The 18,706-nt window shown below is 37.9% G+C and overlaps 1 protein-coding gene across 3 annotated transcripts in view; it reads right to left on the reverse strand.

Moving 5' to 3' along the window:
• The window catches only part of pacs2 (phosphofurin acidic cluster sorting protein 2), a 31,075-nt gene that overhangs the window by 7,732 nt on the left and 4,637 nt on the right, over positions 1-18,706 (reverse strand). For 2 of the 3 annotated variants that reach the window (XM_057341908.1, XM_057341906.1), the window contains exons 2-17: positions 10,054-10,141; positions 9,873-9,962; positions 8,941-9,066; positions 8,690-8,849; positions 8,116-8,189; positions 7,899-7,979; positions 7,437-7,496; positions 3,005-3,156; positions 2,828-2,918; positions 2,040-2,111; positions 1,826-1,953; positions 1,245-1,377; positions 1,031-1,135; positions 529-635; positions 284-438; positions 93-203 (exon numbers count right to left, since the gene is read on the reverse strand). In XM_057341908.1, the coding sequence (XP_057197891.1) occupies positions 93-203; positions 284-438; positions 529-635; positions 1,031-1,135; positions 1,245-1,377; positions 1,826-1,953; positions 2,040-2,111; positions 2,828-2,918; positions 3,005-3,156; positions 7,437-7,496; positions 7,899-7,979; positions 8,116-8,189; positions 8,690-8,849; positions 8,941-9,066; positions 9,873-9,962; positions 10,054-10,141 (1,733 nt within the window). The remainder of the gene's footprint in view (positions 1-92; positions 204-283; positions 439-528; positions 636-1,030; positions 1,136-1,244; positions 1,378-1,825; positions 1,954-2,039; positions 2,112-2,827; positions 2,919-3,004; positions 3,157-7,436; positions 7,497-7,898; positions 7,980-8,115; positions 8,190-8,689; positions 8,850-8,940; positions 9,067-9,872; positions 9,963-10,053; positions 10,142-18,706) is intronic. The other variant, XM_057341907.1, reaches the window with a different exon arrangement.

An 18,706-nucleotide genomic window follows, 5' to 3' on the forward strand; every position in this document is an offset into this window, starting at 1 on the left:
TGCACAGCACACAGACATATATTGAAAGAAAGAAAGAAAGAAAGAAAGAAAGAAAGAAAGAAAGAAAGGAGTGAGAAGTGTGCATGAGTTACTCGAGTTTGGAGCTTCTGGTTTATGGAAAAGATCTCTCCATGCTGAGTCCTGGAACAGGCTGTTATATCTGTAGTCTATACTGGCCAGATATTTAGCCACTGGATGAACTCCTACACACATCCACACAAGCATTTGTTTAGCATCTTTAGTAACATCTTCCACCCACTATCCCCCGAACCCCTGCACTTACCGAGAGGGATGACGAGGAATCGCAGGTATCCGAGCCAGTCGGGAGTTTTATGCGTCAGGTGATCCACAAACAAACGCAAAACAGCAGACAGGTAATGCTGTGCGCCGGCTACTCCGATCCGCACCGGAGACGGAGTCACTGAGTTACTGTTACAGCTAGAAAGAAAGACAAACCACACAGTAAGTCACAATTCAGGGAATTATGGGAATGTGTATATGAGTGCTTCCGTATGTTTAATGGCTTACAATCTCTGTATGCGCGAGATGATGGTGCTGAAAGCAGCCTGTATGTCTGCCGTGGTGCACGTACACACGACGGGAAAACCGTGATTCTGTAATGCCTCCGATACATACTGAGAGAGAGAATGGGGGTGAGAACAAGAAAACAAGGAAAGCAAACTTTCACAAAGCATTTGTTTATTATTAAACAATTGAATTATTACTTGTTGCTAAATGTAAGGCTGATTTGTCTCTATCATATTGAAAATTAAAAATGGTAAATAATCAAATTATGTGTCAAATGAAGTAGCTTTTTGTGTGAAGTACTTATTCAAATCAAAACAAGCATTAATGCTTGATTATTTACACATAATTGTTTTTATATTTTATGGTACTAGATTTTTTATGGTACTACTAGACCATTCGGTTTTAGTCATACCCCTGTATGTATCATTACTATAATTACGATGTTCTAAAGCTCAGTGTGCCACCACTAAAACTGATGTTTATTGGTAGATGTCAATCATACCTGACCCTGCCAGTCAGAGGTGTTGATAAGGATGATGCTGTCGGGTAGATGGCTATCTGACATCAGGATGTGGTTCAGCTGGTCGTAAACGGTTTTGCGTGGAATCTATCCAGTCAAAAAGTTAGTGCTTTGAGAATTGTTTTAAAATGATAATGCACCTGTTTAAATCAGATCATACTTTTGAGTAACTTGCGTGCACCAGGTGCTTTCTGACCTGTAGGTGGCAGCGTGTGTCCATTGAGCGCTCATTGTCTAAACTGTTGGCTCTCTCATTGGGCGGTCTGCTGGGCTGTCTCTCTTTAAGGGATGTGCTCCGCCCTCGTCGCCCTGCCAACTTTGGCTCCACCCTTTATTTTGAGAGCGAAAGATGTTCACATCACAGAAAAGAAACTATCAAACCACAAAATAGACATAAGCAACCAACAGTAGAACTCCCCTTTTTAAAAAATATCTAAAGTTAAAGCTATATACTTCACAGTTTTTGTTAAAAAAATTTAAAACATCTAAAAACTTTGATCTACTGTACTCAATTCATTTAATATGTGTGACCCAGTCCGTGAAAACCCAGCTAAAGTCACTTATTTGTGATTTTCTAGAAAACAATTCTAGCCATGCAAATATAGTCTTGATATGTTTAATATTGTCAAAGATTAAAATCATTGTAAAATGAATGGTTAAAATCAAACTTTGATGCTTAATATCTCATAAGCTAATAACATTTAATAACATTTTGAGACTTTTTGTATGTTTACAAATCCATCCCTCATCCTAAACTACAGAGATGTGTGTCCTTACCGGTTGGATGGAATAATAAGTGATTCTGTTTTGGTCATCCTGCCAATAGGGGGCAACCTCTCAAAGAAAGAGTCTATGTTGTCCATCATCTCCAACTCTGTTGTTGGGGTCACAACCTCAGGATGACCCTGACAGAGACACAAACACCCTTAATAAAACTTGCACTAAGAATAAACTAAGAGTACTATACATGTAGTACATTTACATGACATACCAGTGAAACATTATCAGATTCATTATCCATCTGAAACTTCCCACATAGAACCCTCATTTTATCAGGATCCATCTAGAGAGAGAGAGAGAGAGAGAGAGAGAGAGAGAGAGAGAGAGATTACATTATTGTTACAATGTTTCTTCTAACACAGATTATCAATTACAAATATCAAAAACATATATCAAGGTATAGTCAAATACAGATATATTAGAAAATAAAATATAAGAGAGGGATTAAAGGTCTAGTCAGTGAAATCTAGTGGCAAGGTTGCGAATTGCAACCAACCGCTCACTCCACCCCTCCCCCTCCCGTTCAAAACACTATGACGGCTGACAGAACATGGCGATTTATATGCAAGGGGACCCGCGGTGTATGTAGATAGAAATAGCTCATTCTAAGGTAATAAAAACATAACGCTTCATTGTGTAAGCTCTTTATACACCTCTGAAGACATAGTTATGTATATTATATTGCATTTCTGTCAATAGATCCTACAAAAAATGACACACTGGACCTTTAACTAAGTTTTATTAAGCTAAAGTGTTTGTGTACTAAACTAGCTTATACTTGGTCCATGAAGAGAAAAGTATTTGATATCTGAAGTAAAGTTTTCTAAAGTAAATAATGTTGTTTATTTTGGATTTTGGGTAAGTCATTAGGTTAGTGTTTAGTAAGAGGATAGTAGAACTTAATAACAACTAGCTTTACATTTAAAAAAATACACACAGTCAGGTTAGGTCTATTATGTGCCCTTGTAGTATGATGTCTCCCCAATAATGTGTTCATACCGGACTGGGGGGTTCCCTGTGACTGCGGACGCTATGAATGCTGCCGATTTCTGTCTGAGAGCTGGAGAGAGAAATCCCTTCGAAGTACGGCCTAACCAAACACACACGCGCAATGAATGAGCATTAACATAATATAAATAAAATGAGTTTATTGTAAACACACATGCCCCCTCATACTTGAGTTTTGGCTTTGGAGTGCTCAGAACACTTTCATCATCGTCCAGATCTGGTCCACTGTCACTTGGATTCTCAAAATCCAAACTCTCCAGATCCAGATCTTCCTCCACCTCTGGAGGAGGCTCGGCTGGGTCCTGCTCAGAGTCCAATACCTACAAGCACAAAAACCCAATATTACATAACGTTCTCATTTGTACTGTGTTGACGTACCAGCAGTAGGGCGAGAAAAGGCGATAAAGAGCAAAGGTTGAAGCGCGAGGGCAGAAAATACCCAGACTCAGCTGCAAAAGAATCTATCGCAAAGCACCACATGATGTTCTGAATATTATTACTGAGAGTGAAAATCAATCAAGGACTTTAAAAACATCAACGCAATTCAGTTTGCACTTAATAACAAGACAATATGTTTGACATATTTTCTAGAATGCAATGTACACTTAACCTTTAATTTTCAGTATTACAGAATAACCACAAGTAATCCATCACAAACTCTTTCTAGCTACTTTTTGAAATGTTGAATCATGGAGAAATGGCTTTCGTTTCATTTATTGCTATTGTTTAAAAAAAAAATAGGCAACATATAATATATACCAGGAAGTGTCTAGAAACAAGTATGCTAGTATTCAATACTGACTGTTAACAGCTCAATGATGTCTTGTAAGAAAATATTTGTGAAACGCTCTGGTCCAGCTTCAAATGATTCCATAAGAGAAATCTCTGCCTGTCAGAACAGGAAGTAACCGGAGACCTAATGGTGATGAGAATTATGTTTCTGTTCTACTGGACATCACTACAGCTTCTGACATTGCACATCAGAGCATACTTCCTGTCCTTGAGAACACAACTGACCTCTGAACCTGAAATGGCACGTACATATCATGCCGTTTCAACAGCTGTGTTTGGAATGGAATGCTTGAGGTTAGCACACCTTGTTTTGAGCAATGAATTTCTTTAAATTCTTAGAAATTGAAACATTAAATATTATGCAGTATAAATGTAGACAATACGAAATAGAATGGATATGTGCCATTGGTTCCGTGGTTAAATGGATAGTTCACCCACAACCTCAAGTTGTCCCAAACCTGTATACATTGCTTTGTTTAGTTGAACACCAAGATAGATATTTAGAAAAATGACAACCGACATTTCTGGGGCACCATTGACTACCATGGTAGAAAAAATAAAATGGTAGTCAAAGGTGCCCCAGAACTGTTTATTTTATTATATTCTCCAAAATATCTCATTTTGTGTTCAACAGAACAAAAAACATTATACAATCATTTTTCCACTATGGTACTCAATTTATACAGGTTTGGAACAACTTGAGGGTGAGTAAATCATGACAGAATTTTTATTTTTGGGTGAACTGTTCCTTTAAAAATTATAGGTTCATTTGAGTGCACTGCATTATGGGATACACTGTTTCACTTAATGCATGTTCTCTTGCACATCTGGTATTTCCTTGCATACAGAAAAGTTGCATACTGTCCATAGTATACATACTATGTGCTGTAAAAATAATAAGAATATGTTTTATATCCAGTGTCCTTGTGCCAGCCCTGCTCTACTCTACTGCGCAAGATGATCAGATAACAAGGATACAGTTTCTGTAGGAATGCTGATCATGCACAGCTAAATTAATCTGTGGAGCTAGGCAGGGGACGGTCCTCGTGTCCCCTGACTCAAAGACCATCCAAAATCATTAAGGAAGTATTCTTTCTAAAACTATAATTATAAAAATTATGTAGAAAGCAACAAGGTGAAAGATTAAACCGCCTATGATGTCAGAGGTTAGAAGTCTTAATCCTTACATCTAAAATAAATTTGTTCATTTCAGCTCAAACACAGATATGGTCCACTGAAAAGAGAAAAGCAGCAGATTTCCTCATGCTACAAGGGTGCACACATTTTCGAAATGGGTCACTACACAAGTCAACCAGAACAAGGTGACTAACTGTTGACATGTCACACATGACATATATTTCCCATAGACTTTTGGAAGATCGCAAAAAATAAGATCTGTGATTAACAAAGGTTTATGATACTTACACGTTTTGTCTATCAAGATAATCTTTAGAGATTAACACAACATTTGTTACTTTTGAAGCCTAAATACAAATCGCCAGAAGTAAAAAGCTAATATGAGGCTATAAACAGACTACACTACGGTCGCTCGATATCAACGTCACCACCATCAAACCTCCGACAACTCTTTCAAACTTAATTAAAAACTGTAAGTAAATACTTTGGGCATGAATCCCCATCCACGTTTTTAGAGTTTTGTGCCTATGTTGCATTAAATGTGAGATTTATATGCACAATGATGTCTAACGTAACGTTACCCGCCAAAGAATGTAGTCGCTTTTAGCAAATTGTTAGCAACCACCATTTTAAAGACACAATTAAGCTGTCAAAAATCATGAACATTTAAACTGTTCCATTAACTTTTGTTTCCTATGATCAAATTGCAACATTATTTTTCATATCGCTTTAGATACTACGCATGCGCACAGCTTCGCTAGGGCAGCCATACTGAGCGTTGCATTCCTCCCCATTCATTTCAATGGCAGTGACGCATCTTGTTAATATTAATATCTTTGGCGGTTTATAACTGGTGTGTTTTATGTCATAGATTAAAATATGAAAATATTTAGAGGTTTTGTTAACCACAGATCTTATTTCAGGCAATTAACCAAAAACCCATTAAAAAAAACCTTTGACTGGGGTGATGGAACCGAAAGTGCTAAAATGCTAACTTGCTTGGGTTTTTCATACAAAAATATCTCTGCGATACTCTATATAGGGTCAAATATTCTGAACACACTTAACTAACCATTCAAACCTTTTTATTATATATCCGTATACATACTGTAGTTCATTTTTGCTATTAAACTACTGAATGCCTCCTTAAATGGCTAAAGATACAGTGCCCATCCAAAAAAAGTCACACACTCTAATATTTGCGCAAAGTCTTCTCCAGCACATCCCAAAGATTCTAAATGGAGAGGCTCAGAGATTACGTATTTTTGTAGGCTAACCCGGAAGTAAGTGCCGCGCTGGTTCCCTCGACCGAAAGCCTATGCATTTTTCCCATAGACTTTCGGAAGATCGCAAAAAAGAAGCTCCGTGATTAACAAAGGTTTATGATGTTTACACGTTTTGTCTATCAAGATAATCTTTACAAATGAACACAACATTTGTTACTTTTGAAGCCGAAATACAATCGGTAGAAATAAAAAGCTAACAAGATCCTATAAACAGACTACACTTAAGATCGCTCGATAATCGATATCAACGTCACCACCACCAAGCCTCCGACAACTCTTTCAAACTTTATTAAAAATGTTACCTGGCAAGTAATTACTCCGTGAATGAATCCGCATCTACGTTTTAAGAGATTTGTGCCCATGTTGTATTATTTGTGAGCTTTGTATGCACGCGATGACGTCTAAGGTCCCCGTCGAAGGAAATAGTTCCTTTCAGCAATTTGTTAGCAACCGCCATTTTTAAGACACAATAAGGCTTTAAAAAAATCACAAGTGGGTTATAATTGGTGTGTTTTATGTCAGAAAATATTTAGAGGTTTTGTTTACCACAGACCTTATTTTGGGCGATTTACCAAAAACCCATTAAAAAAACCCATAGACTTTGGAGCGATGGAACTAGAAGTCCTAAAATGCTAACTCGCTTCCGGGTTTTGTAAACAAAAATACTAATCTCTGAGCCTCCCTATGGGGATAAGGTCTGGACTCTGTGGTGGCCAATTCGTGTGTGCAAATGGTGTCTCATTCAAGATTTTTTATTTCTCACATACACCGTTTTATAGAGAATATACAACCAGTAGTGAATTGTAGGTCAGGTCAGCTCCAAAGACAAACACAAAAGGAGAATATAAATAATATAAATGCTCCCTGAACCATGCTCCATGAACCATGTCTCATGCTCCCTGAACCACTCTTTCACAATTCGAGCCCGATGAATCCTGGCATTGTCATCTTGGAACATGCCCGCGCCATCAGGGAAGAAAAAATCCATTGATGGAATAACCTGGTCATTCAGTATATTCAGGTAGTCAGCTGACCTCATTCTTTGGGCACACAACGTTGCTGAACCTAGACCTGACCAACTGCTGCAACCCTAGATCATTGCACTGCCCAGGTAGTGACAGTTTTGGACAGGCAGTGTATAATAAAATAAATAAGCAACCAATTAGCAAATGACAAGATGGGCAGACCGTACATCTCTGTGTGCGGACAGATGGTAGTGGGAGTGAAGTATAGCACAGAGAGCTGCCAGAAAAAATGACTAACATTCAGTGAGCAGATGTAATCCCATAAAACCGCCGCAGATGAGCGATACATAAAGCACCACCCTTCCATATTCCCTATGGAAGGATCCAAAGTGTACACAAACATTCAGAATACTCACTCACCTCATCAGAAACTCTGAACCGTTTGAGCAACGCTACAACGCGCTGCTTAAAGTTCTGCTGCTAATGGAGAGAGAGAGAAAAATAAACACACACACATACATATACACACAAATTAATAGCTCATTTACTATACATGACAGTGACGACTGTAAATCACTCAAGTCTTAAGGTTTTTGCACATAAAGTCTGAAATTTTCGCATGCGTTTTTTTGTATTTGGTGCTCGTTTGTATGGTGTCTCTAAATTGTTAAAACAACTCTCAAAATGCTTGCTACGGATGCGGAAAATGCAGAAAATCGAACCCCGTCCGAATTTTTTTATGACCGACGAAAATATCGGAGACAGTGTATAAATGTGATTGACAAACGTGAGGTCGTATTTATTTTTTAACGTGCGGAAATTTCGGATGCAAATTTCGAACTCTGTGTGCAATTACCTTAACTGTTCCTCTAACGTTCTTACCCTGGTGATCGACGCCGTTCGGACTATAGACCTCCTTTGCTTTTTGGGCTTCCTCATCTCATATTCATCATCCTCTAGATCCTAAAAAACACACATACACGGTTGATAAGAAGGTGCTGTACGACTTGAGCCCATAACCTTAATGTTTCTAGCACCGTGATGTACCGACTGACCAACAGGAACACAACTGTGTATGTGCGTGTTTAAGAAAAATCACCTGTCCCGGTGCTGCATCATCACTGGCCTCCTGCTCTGATGAGAAGCTTTCATACTCTTCCTCTGAGTAATTATCTATCACATCAAATAAAGCGAAAACATGAAACACATATGCTGATGGTTCAATAAATTGTATAATATGCAGCAGAGAAGCAGCTGTTAAAGGTCAATTGTATGAAATTTAGCAGCATCTAGTGGTGAGGTTGCGACCAACGGCTCACTCCACCCCTCCCTTTTGAAGCACTACGGTTGCTGACACAGAACTAAGATGTCATCACGTTTTCGGTTCTTTGCCGAAGAAGATAACGTATTGAGGACATGCTCTCTGTAGAGAAGTTTGTCCGTTAAGGGCTACTGTAGAAACAACATGGCGAATTCCATACAAGGGGACCCGCTGTGTATGTAGATAGAAATTGCTCATTCTAAGGTAATATAAACATAACGCTTCATTATGTAAGGTCTTTATACACCTCTGAAGACATAGTTATGTATATTATATTGCATTTATGTTAATGGTTCCTCCAAAAAAATACACATTGGACCTTTAACACTTGAAAAATCGAAATAATTGTTACCAGAACATTTGATTTTCTGTCCCAAAATGGCCGCCTCCTCGTGGTCTATTGGCTGACTGGACAGGGAATAGATCCAAATCTCTGCAACTTTACCCAGAAACTCTTTCTGATTACTGCACAGAGCCAAGACCTGCCCACCATCTGCCGGATGCTGCATCACCTACACAATCACAAAATAAAACACACATCAGTGTGCGTTTGTTCATGGGTCAAGCACACTAAACTGAACATTAGAGAGAAACCAGACGTACCTCTGCCATGTCTATGGAACCCGCAGCCAATGTCTTGTAACCCAAAATGGTTCGGTTTTTATACCTCTTCCGCCTCTGAAGCAGGATTTGTAACTTATTTCCTTCTCTCTTTAGAAAATGAGGGTACTGATCACATGGAAAAACATGCACACATGGGATATACACAGAGAGATTAGGATCAATACCAATTTAATTCAATAAACTCCAACAGTTTAGCATTGGGACATATAATGGCATCTTGAGAGGGTTTTTGGGTTTGTTCCAAACCTTGTAAGCTGCCTACGTAAAGAACATCAGAAATGTTGCCGATGCAAAGGTTCTTTTAAGATAAATACTTTGGGATGAGTTCCAAGACAGCATTTTATGTATTCTTTACAGAAAATGCAAGCCCACAATGCTTTGCGACAATCTCAGTGGAATTTTCTATTTTAATGAGGCGTATAAGTTGCTACCGATGTAAAATTCTGAGTTATGAGATTGCATTTTTGTTTGTCTGAAATGAAAAAATAGTCTACTAACACTAGTCTGTCACACAGCAAGCTCACAAGGTTTGAAGACGCAGCCATCATTTTTTAGATGCATTTAAAGGGATAGTTAATCCAAAAATAAAAATTCTGTCATCATTTACTAACCCTCTTGTCATTTCAAACCTGTATGACTTTCTTTTTCCTTTGAACAAACACTTAAGATATTTTGAAGAATGTTGGTAACCGAACAAGGGCGGTAACCGTTTTCGGTTCCCAGCATTCTTCAAAATATCTTCTTAAGTGTTTGTTCTGCAGAAGAAAGTAAGTTATGCAGGTTTAAAATGAAAAGAGGGTTAGTAAATGATTAACAGAAAGTTCATTTTTGAGGAAACTGTCCCTTTAAAACAAAGTTTTAAAAGCACTTGTGTGTTTTAAAAGAACAGTGTGTGTTTTGAGGGTATCTACCTGAAGTGAGAATGTGAGCGCAAGATCAGTCTCCACCCCACCAGCAGGGGGAAGCACTATCTCATGAGAACGCAGGATTCTCTTCGAACCCTATAAAGATGCATACATTCATTCCCCCATAAATACAAGAGCTAAAATACAGCTCATAATAATGCACTTCATAAACCCGATCATTACTCACCTGAATCTTAACTGCGATGACTACGGAAATCAGCTCCTTATCAAGTTCCTTCATCACAACAAGCTTCTTCAATGTCAGACTGCACAACCTAAAGACAAAAACAGATTTATCAACACAATTACGAACTATCTATGTAGTAAAAAAAGAGGAGCTTCACCCTCAGTCTCACTCGATGTACTATCTAACATTTGCTGGGTAAATGTAAAATACTTCAGAGCTTTACAGGCAGGTGTTTGATAGTAATACGTAAGCATGACTGAAATAACACATATAGGTGAGACATAGGAGCAAATGTTTTGATATACTGTATAAGCAAAAGGAAGCGCTTATACTTTTTTCCTTTTTGTTATTTTTGAGCTCTGCTATACCTTTTGTGCTTCACAGTGGAAAAAGGAACATGTGGGGTTGAGACAACATAAGGGCGAGCAAACAGAACATTAGTCTCATCTCTGCTGGTCTGGGATATTCATGCCATCGGTTGTTTATCTGTAAATGTTTGGAAATGTGATATATATGTTTATGTGACAGATTGAAGATAGCCTTGTTTCGGCCCAAGTTTCCTATCAGTAAATAATGGCTGATAGGAACGGGTTCAAAGACTGCTGGTCAACCTCATGATTCTGAGAACTTCTCTCAAACTTAACTGAACTCCTGGTTACTCAGTCCCTTCTGACACAGATATACAGCCGGGAGCTTTAAAACTCTTATGATGAAGACCATATTAGATTCTAACTGGGACGGATGAGTCCAGAACACAGCTGGCACTAATAGAGCTACAATGAAATTCATGAGTTTAATCCTCTGGAAACATGAACATACACTATTTACTGATATGACATTGAAAACATGTCACTTCAGTCAAGAGGAAATGTTTAAACTGACATCATTCTATTAGCTTTCTCGCACCCCTTTAAACTACAAAAACACACTTTCAATCCAATCCTGCTTTTAACATGATAAATGTACTTCACCATAGATATTCTCTCTTGGTGGAACCTCACTACCGTCACATGGAAACATAGACACTTCTGTCACCATTTATTAACACACGTCATCAGAAACCTTTTAATGATGCGTTCAGCAGAATGATGATACTACTTTTTCCATATAATGGAAGTGAATGGTGAATCAAGCTCCAATGACCTAAAAGCATAATAAAAGTTCACATGACTAAAATTGTATGTCACCTCTTCTGGTGCAATACTATATAGATCACCATGCACTTGCATTGTATGGAACAGAAAAGCTTAAACATCCTGCCTCACATCTGATCTGTGGAAGAAAGTCATGGGTTTAAAAAAACAAGAGAGTGGGTAAGAGACAGAATTTTTATTTTTTGTGAACTATCCCTTTAAACGCAGACTACAGAAGGAGAATGGCAGAGAGAGGCTGGGAATGGGAGTAATGCAGGGAAAGAGCTGGAGATGAGTCAGTTTTGTTTGGAATGTCGCAGTGGGAAGTGATCAGGGGACCGGAGGCCCCTAAAGGCCCTAGGCATCACAGAGAGAGAAAACCATTCACACACACGCACCTAATAGAATATTAATGAGAAATGCTTTATATATTCAAATCACATACCAGGTACTCTGAGGACTAGGATGAGTGTGTGTGTGTGTGTGTGTGTGTGTGTGTGTGTGTGTGTGCACGTGCTTGCGTGTGTGTGTGTGCGTGTGTGTATCCCCCAGTACAATCTCTATACTCTCAGTGATCTAAAGGCTGGTATTGTCTACACATCATTCTCCTTCTGACACACACACACACATACACGCACACATACACATACACACAAACAAAAGCCATTCTTTGCTGAAGGATTAGCATGCTAACTTTAACCGCAACAAAGGAACACACACTGTGGGTCTCAGTAAACTTTGCACAAACACGCACACAATTTTTTATTTCCCTCGCATACATGCACATTGCACATTTTTAAAAGCTACATTTAAAAACACATTGATGGTTAATTTCTGTGACTGCAGTTGATGGCCTCAGAAGGAATACAAAAATACACCTCGTAAAACAAATTCCTGTGAAATCAAGTTGAAAAATCCTACAGACCACCACCAAACACTACAGGAAACATTATCCACACACAACGTTTCTGTTCTGTTTTCTCAGTAGGCTACATACAAAGGCTGATTATTTCAGCTGGTGTGGTATGAGGTGTTACACACACACGTCAATCAAACCTCTCTATTAACTACATATAGCTTCTTTAAAGACCTAACAGACTTTAATAAGCCCCCACACAAAAATAGAGATTTTGTCTGGAGTTAAAGATAACACATCTCACCTCACTCACAGCTCCATTACACACACACTGTTACAGATACTGTGTATGTGTGTGTTTCTCTTGGACAGATGCTGCAGGGCCGTTGGAAGCACAAAGGATATTAGACGCAAATCAATTTGATCAACTTTGGCTCCCATCATTCCATACTCGAGTTACATAAAGTTACACACACCCATGCACGCACAGTTATGCCAGTACTGTAACGGTTATGCTAAAAGGTGAATGCTAAGGCCGGAATGGTGCTCAGGTTACAGGCCGGACAGAACACTGGCATTATCTGACGCATTAGCTTACACCATCATTTCATAACCCTGACATTGAGGGTAGATTTTCATTTAAAACCAGGCACTCACAGCATCGCCGAAGCAAATGCATGGCAAAAAATGAATTTCTTACTAAGCATTTAAGTCATGTTTTCTAGTAATATCTAAAATTTCTTACAGGTAGATTTAAGATTCATTTACTTGACAAGAAAAATGACCCAATATATTTAATCTTGTTTTATGAAAGAAAATGTAAGAATTAGGTAAGTTTGTTTTAAACAAGCAACAAAATCTGCCAATGGAGCGAGACAAATAAATTTGAATTTAGTTCAAAGTTTTCTTGAGGACCTAATTCAACTATACTTTTCTCACCCCATTGGTGGATTTTTTTTAGCTTTGCATAAACTTACCTAATTCTTATATTTATCTGATTATTTTTTTCAGAAAACAAGAATAAATATATTGGGTCACTTTCCTTGTCAAGTAAATGAACATTGATTTAAGAACGTTTTAGATATTTGTACTATAAAACAAGACAAAAATGCTTTGTAAGAAACGTACTTTTTTGCAGTGTGCAAATAACATCAGATAACAAATTACCTTTAAAGAGTACATAACATGAGATCATGAAAATGACATTTCATGCAGTGTGTAATGTTGCCGTGTTTGTAAATCCGAAGGTGAATGAATAACAAAGTTATTGGCTTGGAAAAATGGGAGTCGTGCATAGTCCGATTCGCGAACCGCCGCGGATTTATGTCACTACATATAGTCCCCGCCTAAATTTTGCTAGGACTGCCCGCGAAAACTTCACTCTTCTCCCCCAAACACTGTAGCTCGTGAGCCTCATTCGCGGTAGACCAATCACAGCAGACTAGACCATCTGACCAATCACATCAGACTAGGCTAGCGGAAAGGAGGGGATTAGACAGATGAATCGCGGAACGATTAGTACAGAGTAACTTACATTACATTCTTTTAGCAGTCAGTTATAGGCCTAATTAATATAGGCTATTCATGAACGGAGAGGGCTCAATTTTTTGTTTGAATTTACTTTGTTTTGCTCAATTTTATATTAAGTTTTAATGTATTTTATTGAAAAGCAAGACAAATGATAAAAAGCACATTTTGACTATTCAGTTTGTGCAATAGTGAAAAAAATAGCTTAATAAATAGAAGAAATGCAAAAAAACATGTTCGGTGTTCGGTATTATTCGGCCTTCTGCCAAGTGTTTCACATCATGTTCGGCTTCGGCCAAGAATTTTCGTTTGGGTGCATCCCTAGTTGAATGCCCAGAAAAATTTAAAATGCCTCTCCCACCTACATGAGATTGAGAATTGGGATATATGTAAAACTACATATTCCATTTTATAAAACTAAAAGCAGAGGTTTGCTAGGCATGGCACCATGTTTGTTGTTTCTGCCTCTGTCGTATAACTTTCGCAAGAGACAAGAGTCACATATGGTCACATTGTTGATGAAATAGTGGATTCACCCTTCGGCCGAGCACTGGCTCCAGCTCCTGCACAAGCCCCAGTTTGTTAAAACCCTGGTTTACCGCTGTTTGTCCAAAAATAGGTGGACAGGAATGTAACAACCGGCACAGAAAATATGCACTAACTACACCTTAAAACATACATGTCTGTGTATTTGTGCCATAAACCATATTAAGAGTAGGTGAGGTTCAGAATGGCCCTTTCCGTGCTGGAACCGTGTGCGTGTGATCTCATCTGAATGATGGTTCAAATATTCTGTGCATCTGAATGAGAATAAAACCCTAGAGACCTGACCTACATTCACTTCTGAAGGCAAAGAACACGCACAGATTCTTACACACATTCACACACACGTCTAATAAGGTCAGTTACATTCTAATTATCTCAAAACCTTGAATACTCTTTATTGAGAATGATGGAAGAATTAAAATTACTATAAATAACACATGACTCGTTGAGGCAAACAGTGCTGTTCACAAGTCCAAGACCAAGACCACATAAAACTTGTTTTATTGGAAAATTTGAAGCCTGTGAAAGTTATAGGATTTAGGAAAAATGTAGGACAAGAACATTACCACTCATTTGCACAAAACCTGCTTCAGCTGAAGCACACAAGATGCTATTGGGAACATGTGCAAATCACATCGGGATACATGAATCATCAGGTTTTGCACAAACTTGTACGGTCCGTGTCAGCTGGTGTGTCAATTAAAGTAAAATTCCCATGGGTAAAAAACCCTAAAATTCATTAATGTTATCAATATTATTACAACACATTTAGGTCTCCAATTTTTGGACTGTATGTTCATCCATGACAAACATAGCAAGAGTCATGCCAGGAACACTGCACACACATTTTATTCATTCATTCTATTTTTTTCTGAAGCTCTGAATAATGCATTTGAACTTCAAAGAATTACAAAAATGTCAAGATGACTCGCAGTGTAACCTGCCCCAAAAATTGCCTGCGTGTATATGAGTGAAAGAGAGATGGATATAAAGTAATTCATGTACAATGCGAATTATCCGAATTCATTTGGAGATTTTGAGACTGAGGAGTCACTGACATGTGCATGACGGACACACAGAACAAACTTCCCCTGATCCTCTTAACATGGACAGACAGAAGAGATCCAGTTAACCTGAGCCTTTAAAACAGACAGAAAAACATAAACCGATGCAAAGCAACTCTCCGTATTTCACCGGAGAACACGTTTATCTGCATATGCTTCGTTTACCTTATTCGGCTCATTAGTCACAGCTGTGTGTGTGTAAACATCCAGAGAAATGCAGTTAAACACTAACACATGTTGAAAACATATTTCCATCCTTTCTCCCCCCAAAAAACCTACTGACCTAAATTGTTCTCATTGGATAGCACACACAAACAAAAATGCTGATCAGAATCGCAAACGTTGGGTTGCCTCTACTGCATAAATATTGCCTTTTTGGGAATTGTGTGAAATGTTAAAACTTAATAAAGGCTTACAAACAAAAATATACAGTCAGTGGTCACAAAAAATATTCAGACATCCAGGAAGTCACATATGATGCATGGATATCATATCATTACACTCTTAAAAATAAAGGTGCTTAAAAGGTTCTTCACAGCGATGCCATAGAAGAACCATCTTTGGTTCCACAAAGAACCATTCAGTCAAATGTTCTTTAAAGAGCCATCTCTTTCTTACTTTTTTGTAATCTGAAGAACCTGTTTTCACGACAAAGAACCTTTTGTGAAACAGAAAGGATGTTAAAGGTTCTTTATGGAACCAAAAGGTTCTTCTATGGCATCGAAGAAACCTTTTGAAGCACCTTCTTAGGAGTGTAGATAACAAAATAAAATATTTTAAAAATCAGACAAACGTGTTGGCTGAGTTTGAACAGATTAAATTTTTTGGACACTGGTTGTCAGATTTTTTAGAACATGTCTTTACATTTGTAAACACCTTTGGTTACTCTGCACCAGTGTGTGACTTCACTTATCCGCTAAAATGTCGTTGCAACCAACTGTGAAGAGTGAAGTAAATGAACTGTCGTTGTTGTTAGTTTTACAAAACCCATCCTTGTTCACAGTACATAAAGAATGCAAGTAACTGCATTAACGTAAGTTAACTATGTTATTTATACTAAACATTTAGTACTGTCGGCTTTACTTAACAAGTGTTTGACTGGTCAACTTAACATTGTTGAGTAAAACGCAAAACCCTATAATATTGGACCAATTGTTGAGTTTACGTAATATAAACAAGTTAATTCAACACGACTGGTTGAGGGGGATTTTCAGTTCCCAGCATGCTTTGCGTAAGACTGCATTTAGGCAGTAAATTTCGAAATTTAGTGTTATTTTAAGTGTTTTTCAGTAAAGATAAAGACTTGTTTGTGCTTAATGTTCATTTATCTTTGAGGTTTAAAAGAGAGTCTGTTGTATTTTTGAGTTTTAGGGTTACCATTGTTTAGAAGAGTGGTACATGTGCTAAGGCTGTGAGAGGTTAAAGCACACCCATGATGTCTATTGCATCATTCAATGAGCATTAACTGTCCTAATGCCAGTACTAAGATGCCTCTCATCTGATTTGTTCATTGTGATTTGACTTACTTGCAGTAAGTCTGTATATAATTTATGTATGACAACAAAAAGTACCATTGAGAAGGATAAATATTGAGTTTAATTAAAGGGGTCATATGGCGCTAATACATGTTTTTCTGTGTCTTTGGTGTGTTATAAGTTGCCCATGCATGTATTAGACACGTAAAATTGCAAAAATTAAAGTGTCGGAACAAAAGATGCATTCTATCTGAAAGCGAATACTCACCCAGACCTGCCTGAAACGCCTCGTGTAACCACACCCCCACAAATCTACGTCAGTTCGTGGTTTGATTTCACCAAGACAGCCCAAATGTATACACAGGTAAGATGGGCGTACCTGCCAGCACAATTGCTTTGGAATCTGATGTTCCAAATATGGTAAGAGGCGTTACATATCCGTCACACACTTGCAGTATTCGACCAATCACTATGCACTGGTTAACTGGCCAATCATAGCACACCTCGCTTTTCAGAGCGATGAGCTTTGTAATAAATCCACGCGGTTCAGAGAGGAGGGGCAAAGAGGAGATACAAACATGCACGATATGTAAAAAATACAGCGTTTTTGAACCTTAAATCGTGTATACACATTGCATTACATCTAAAACAAACGATAATATTCGTTTTAGCCGTGTCATATGACCCCTTTAATTTAAAATTACTGGTACAATCTGAATGGTTTGGATTTACTCAAAAAGTTTTGTCAACTTTACTTAAATTTCTTTTGTTCATACAACTAAATTGTTAAAGAAACTACTTAACATAGTCACGTGGAACACTACTTTTTAATTTAAATCCAACAAATCATTTTTTTGAGTGTACATTTGAGAAATTATTATTATTATTGCATTTGGGCTGATTTTGCAATGAAATGTCTGCATTTTTAAGTGCGACTGGTGTCCAAACTCTGCACTCCAACACAAATATTCCCATGCTTTTACAGAAGAGACACATACATTAATGATCTGAAACACAGAACAGAAAGCAGTGCAGATGACTTCAAAATCATGAACTAACATATTCCATTTGTGCATGATATAAATTTAGATCATTGTGTGATGTCCTAACCAAAATGTCGGCTATAATAAACAAATACTGTGTGTTACCTCTTGTCTTATAAGGCCCATTCAACAACAGGACCATCACTATAAAGATTAAACATTTCTATAGAAAATAGCACTAAAGTACACAGTAAAAATATAACAAGAACAGCTGATGACCTTTAACATTGACAATCAAATAAACTCTAATCAAATGTAAAGGTCTTGCACATTTCAAATGTGCAAAGTTGAAATAAACAAAACATCATGGACTGTTCCTAACATAGTATTTTTAAGTTATGCTTGGTGTGAACTGGTCTTTAACCACACGTATAGAAACAGGAGTATTCTTGTAGGTTTGCTGTGGTAAAAGCTTCATTTTAACACAAAGCCAGTGGTCCCTGTTGCCGTGTGGTCACGCACATGTGATCACAATGTTGTGCTTTTTTTTGCATTCTTCATAACCATAATTCAAAGACCTACTGCTGTTGGCTCACACAGGGGCTTCTGGGAAAGAAAGAGCAGGTCACAGTCCACAAACCAGCTATTTCTGTCTCTGAGCTGTAAACCCTAAAAGTACCCAGGGTGCAAGGCATCTGTTCTCCAGGGCGTGCTCAGATGCCAGTTGAATAAATTTTAAAATATTTTTTATTTCTGATTAACTTTACCTTTAAATGACGACGTTTTGATTTTCAGAGCATGCATATCAATGACATTGTAGGTCACATTGATTAGCAAGTTGAAAGTACAGCATGAGACACCGCACATGGTGTCAGTTTACACTAACACAAATGTGAGGTTTCCAAACCTTTTTACACAGAGTTACAATGTATAAACTGGTGAAGTTGAAAAACAGCAAACACAAAATGGGAGAGCATTTTTGAAGCGTTAGTCAAGTCTGGAGTAGCCTGTGTAGCGATGACTAAGCTAGCTTGAGACATACTTTAATCTAGACCAGTTTAAAATAATG

Source organism: Triplophysa rosa, linkage group LG9 (genome assembly GCF_024868665.1).
Source record: "Triplophysa rosa linkage group LG9, Trosa_1v2, whole genome shotgun sequence".
NCBI classification, from domain to species: domain Eukaryota; kingdom Metazoa; phylum Chordata; class Actinopteri; order Cypriniformes; family Nemacheilidae; genus Triplophysa; species Triplophysa rosa.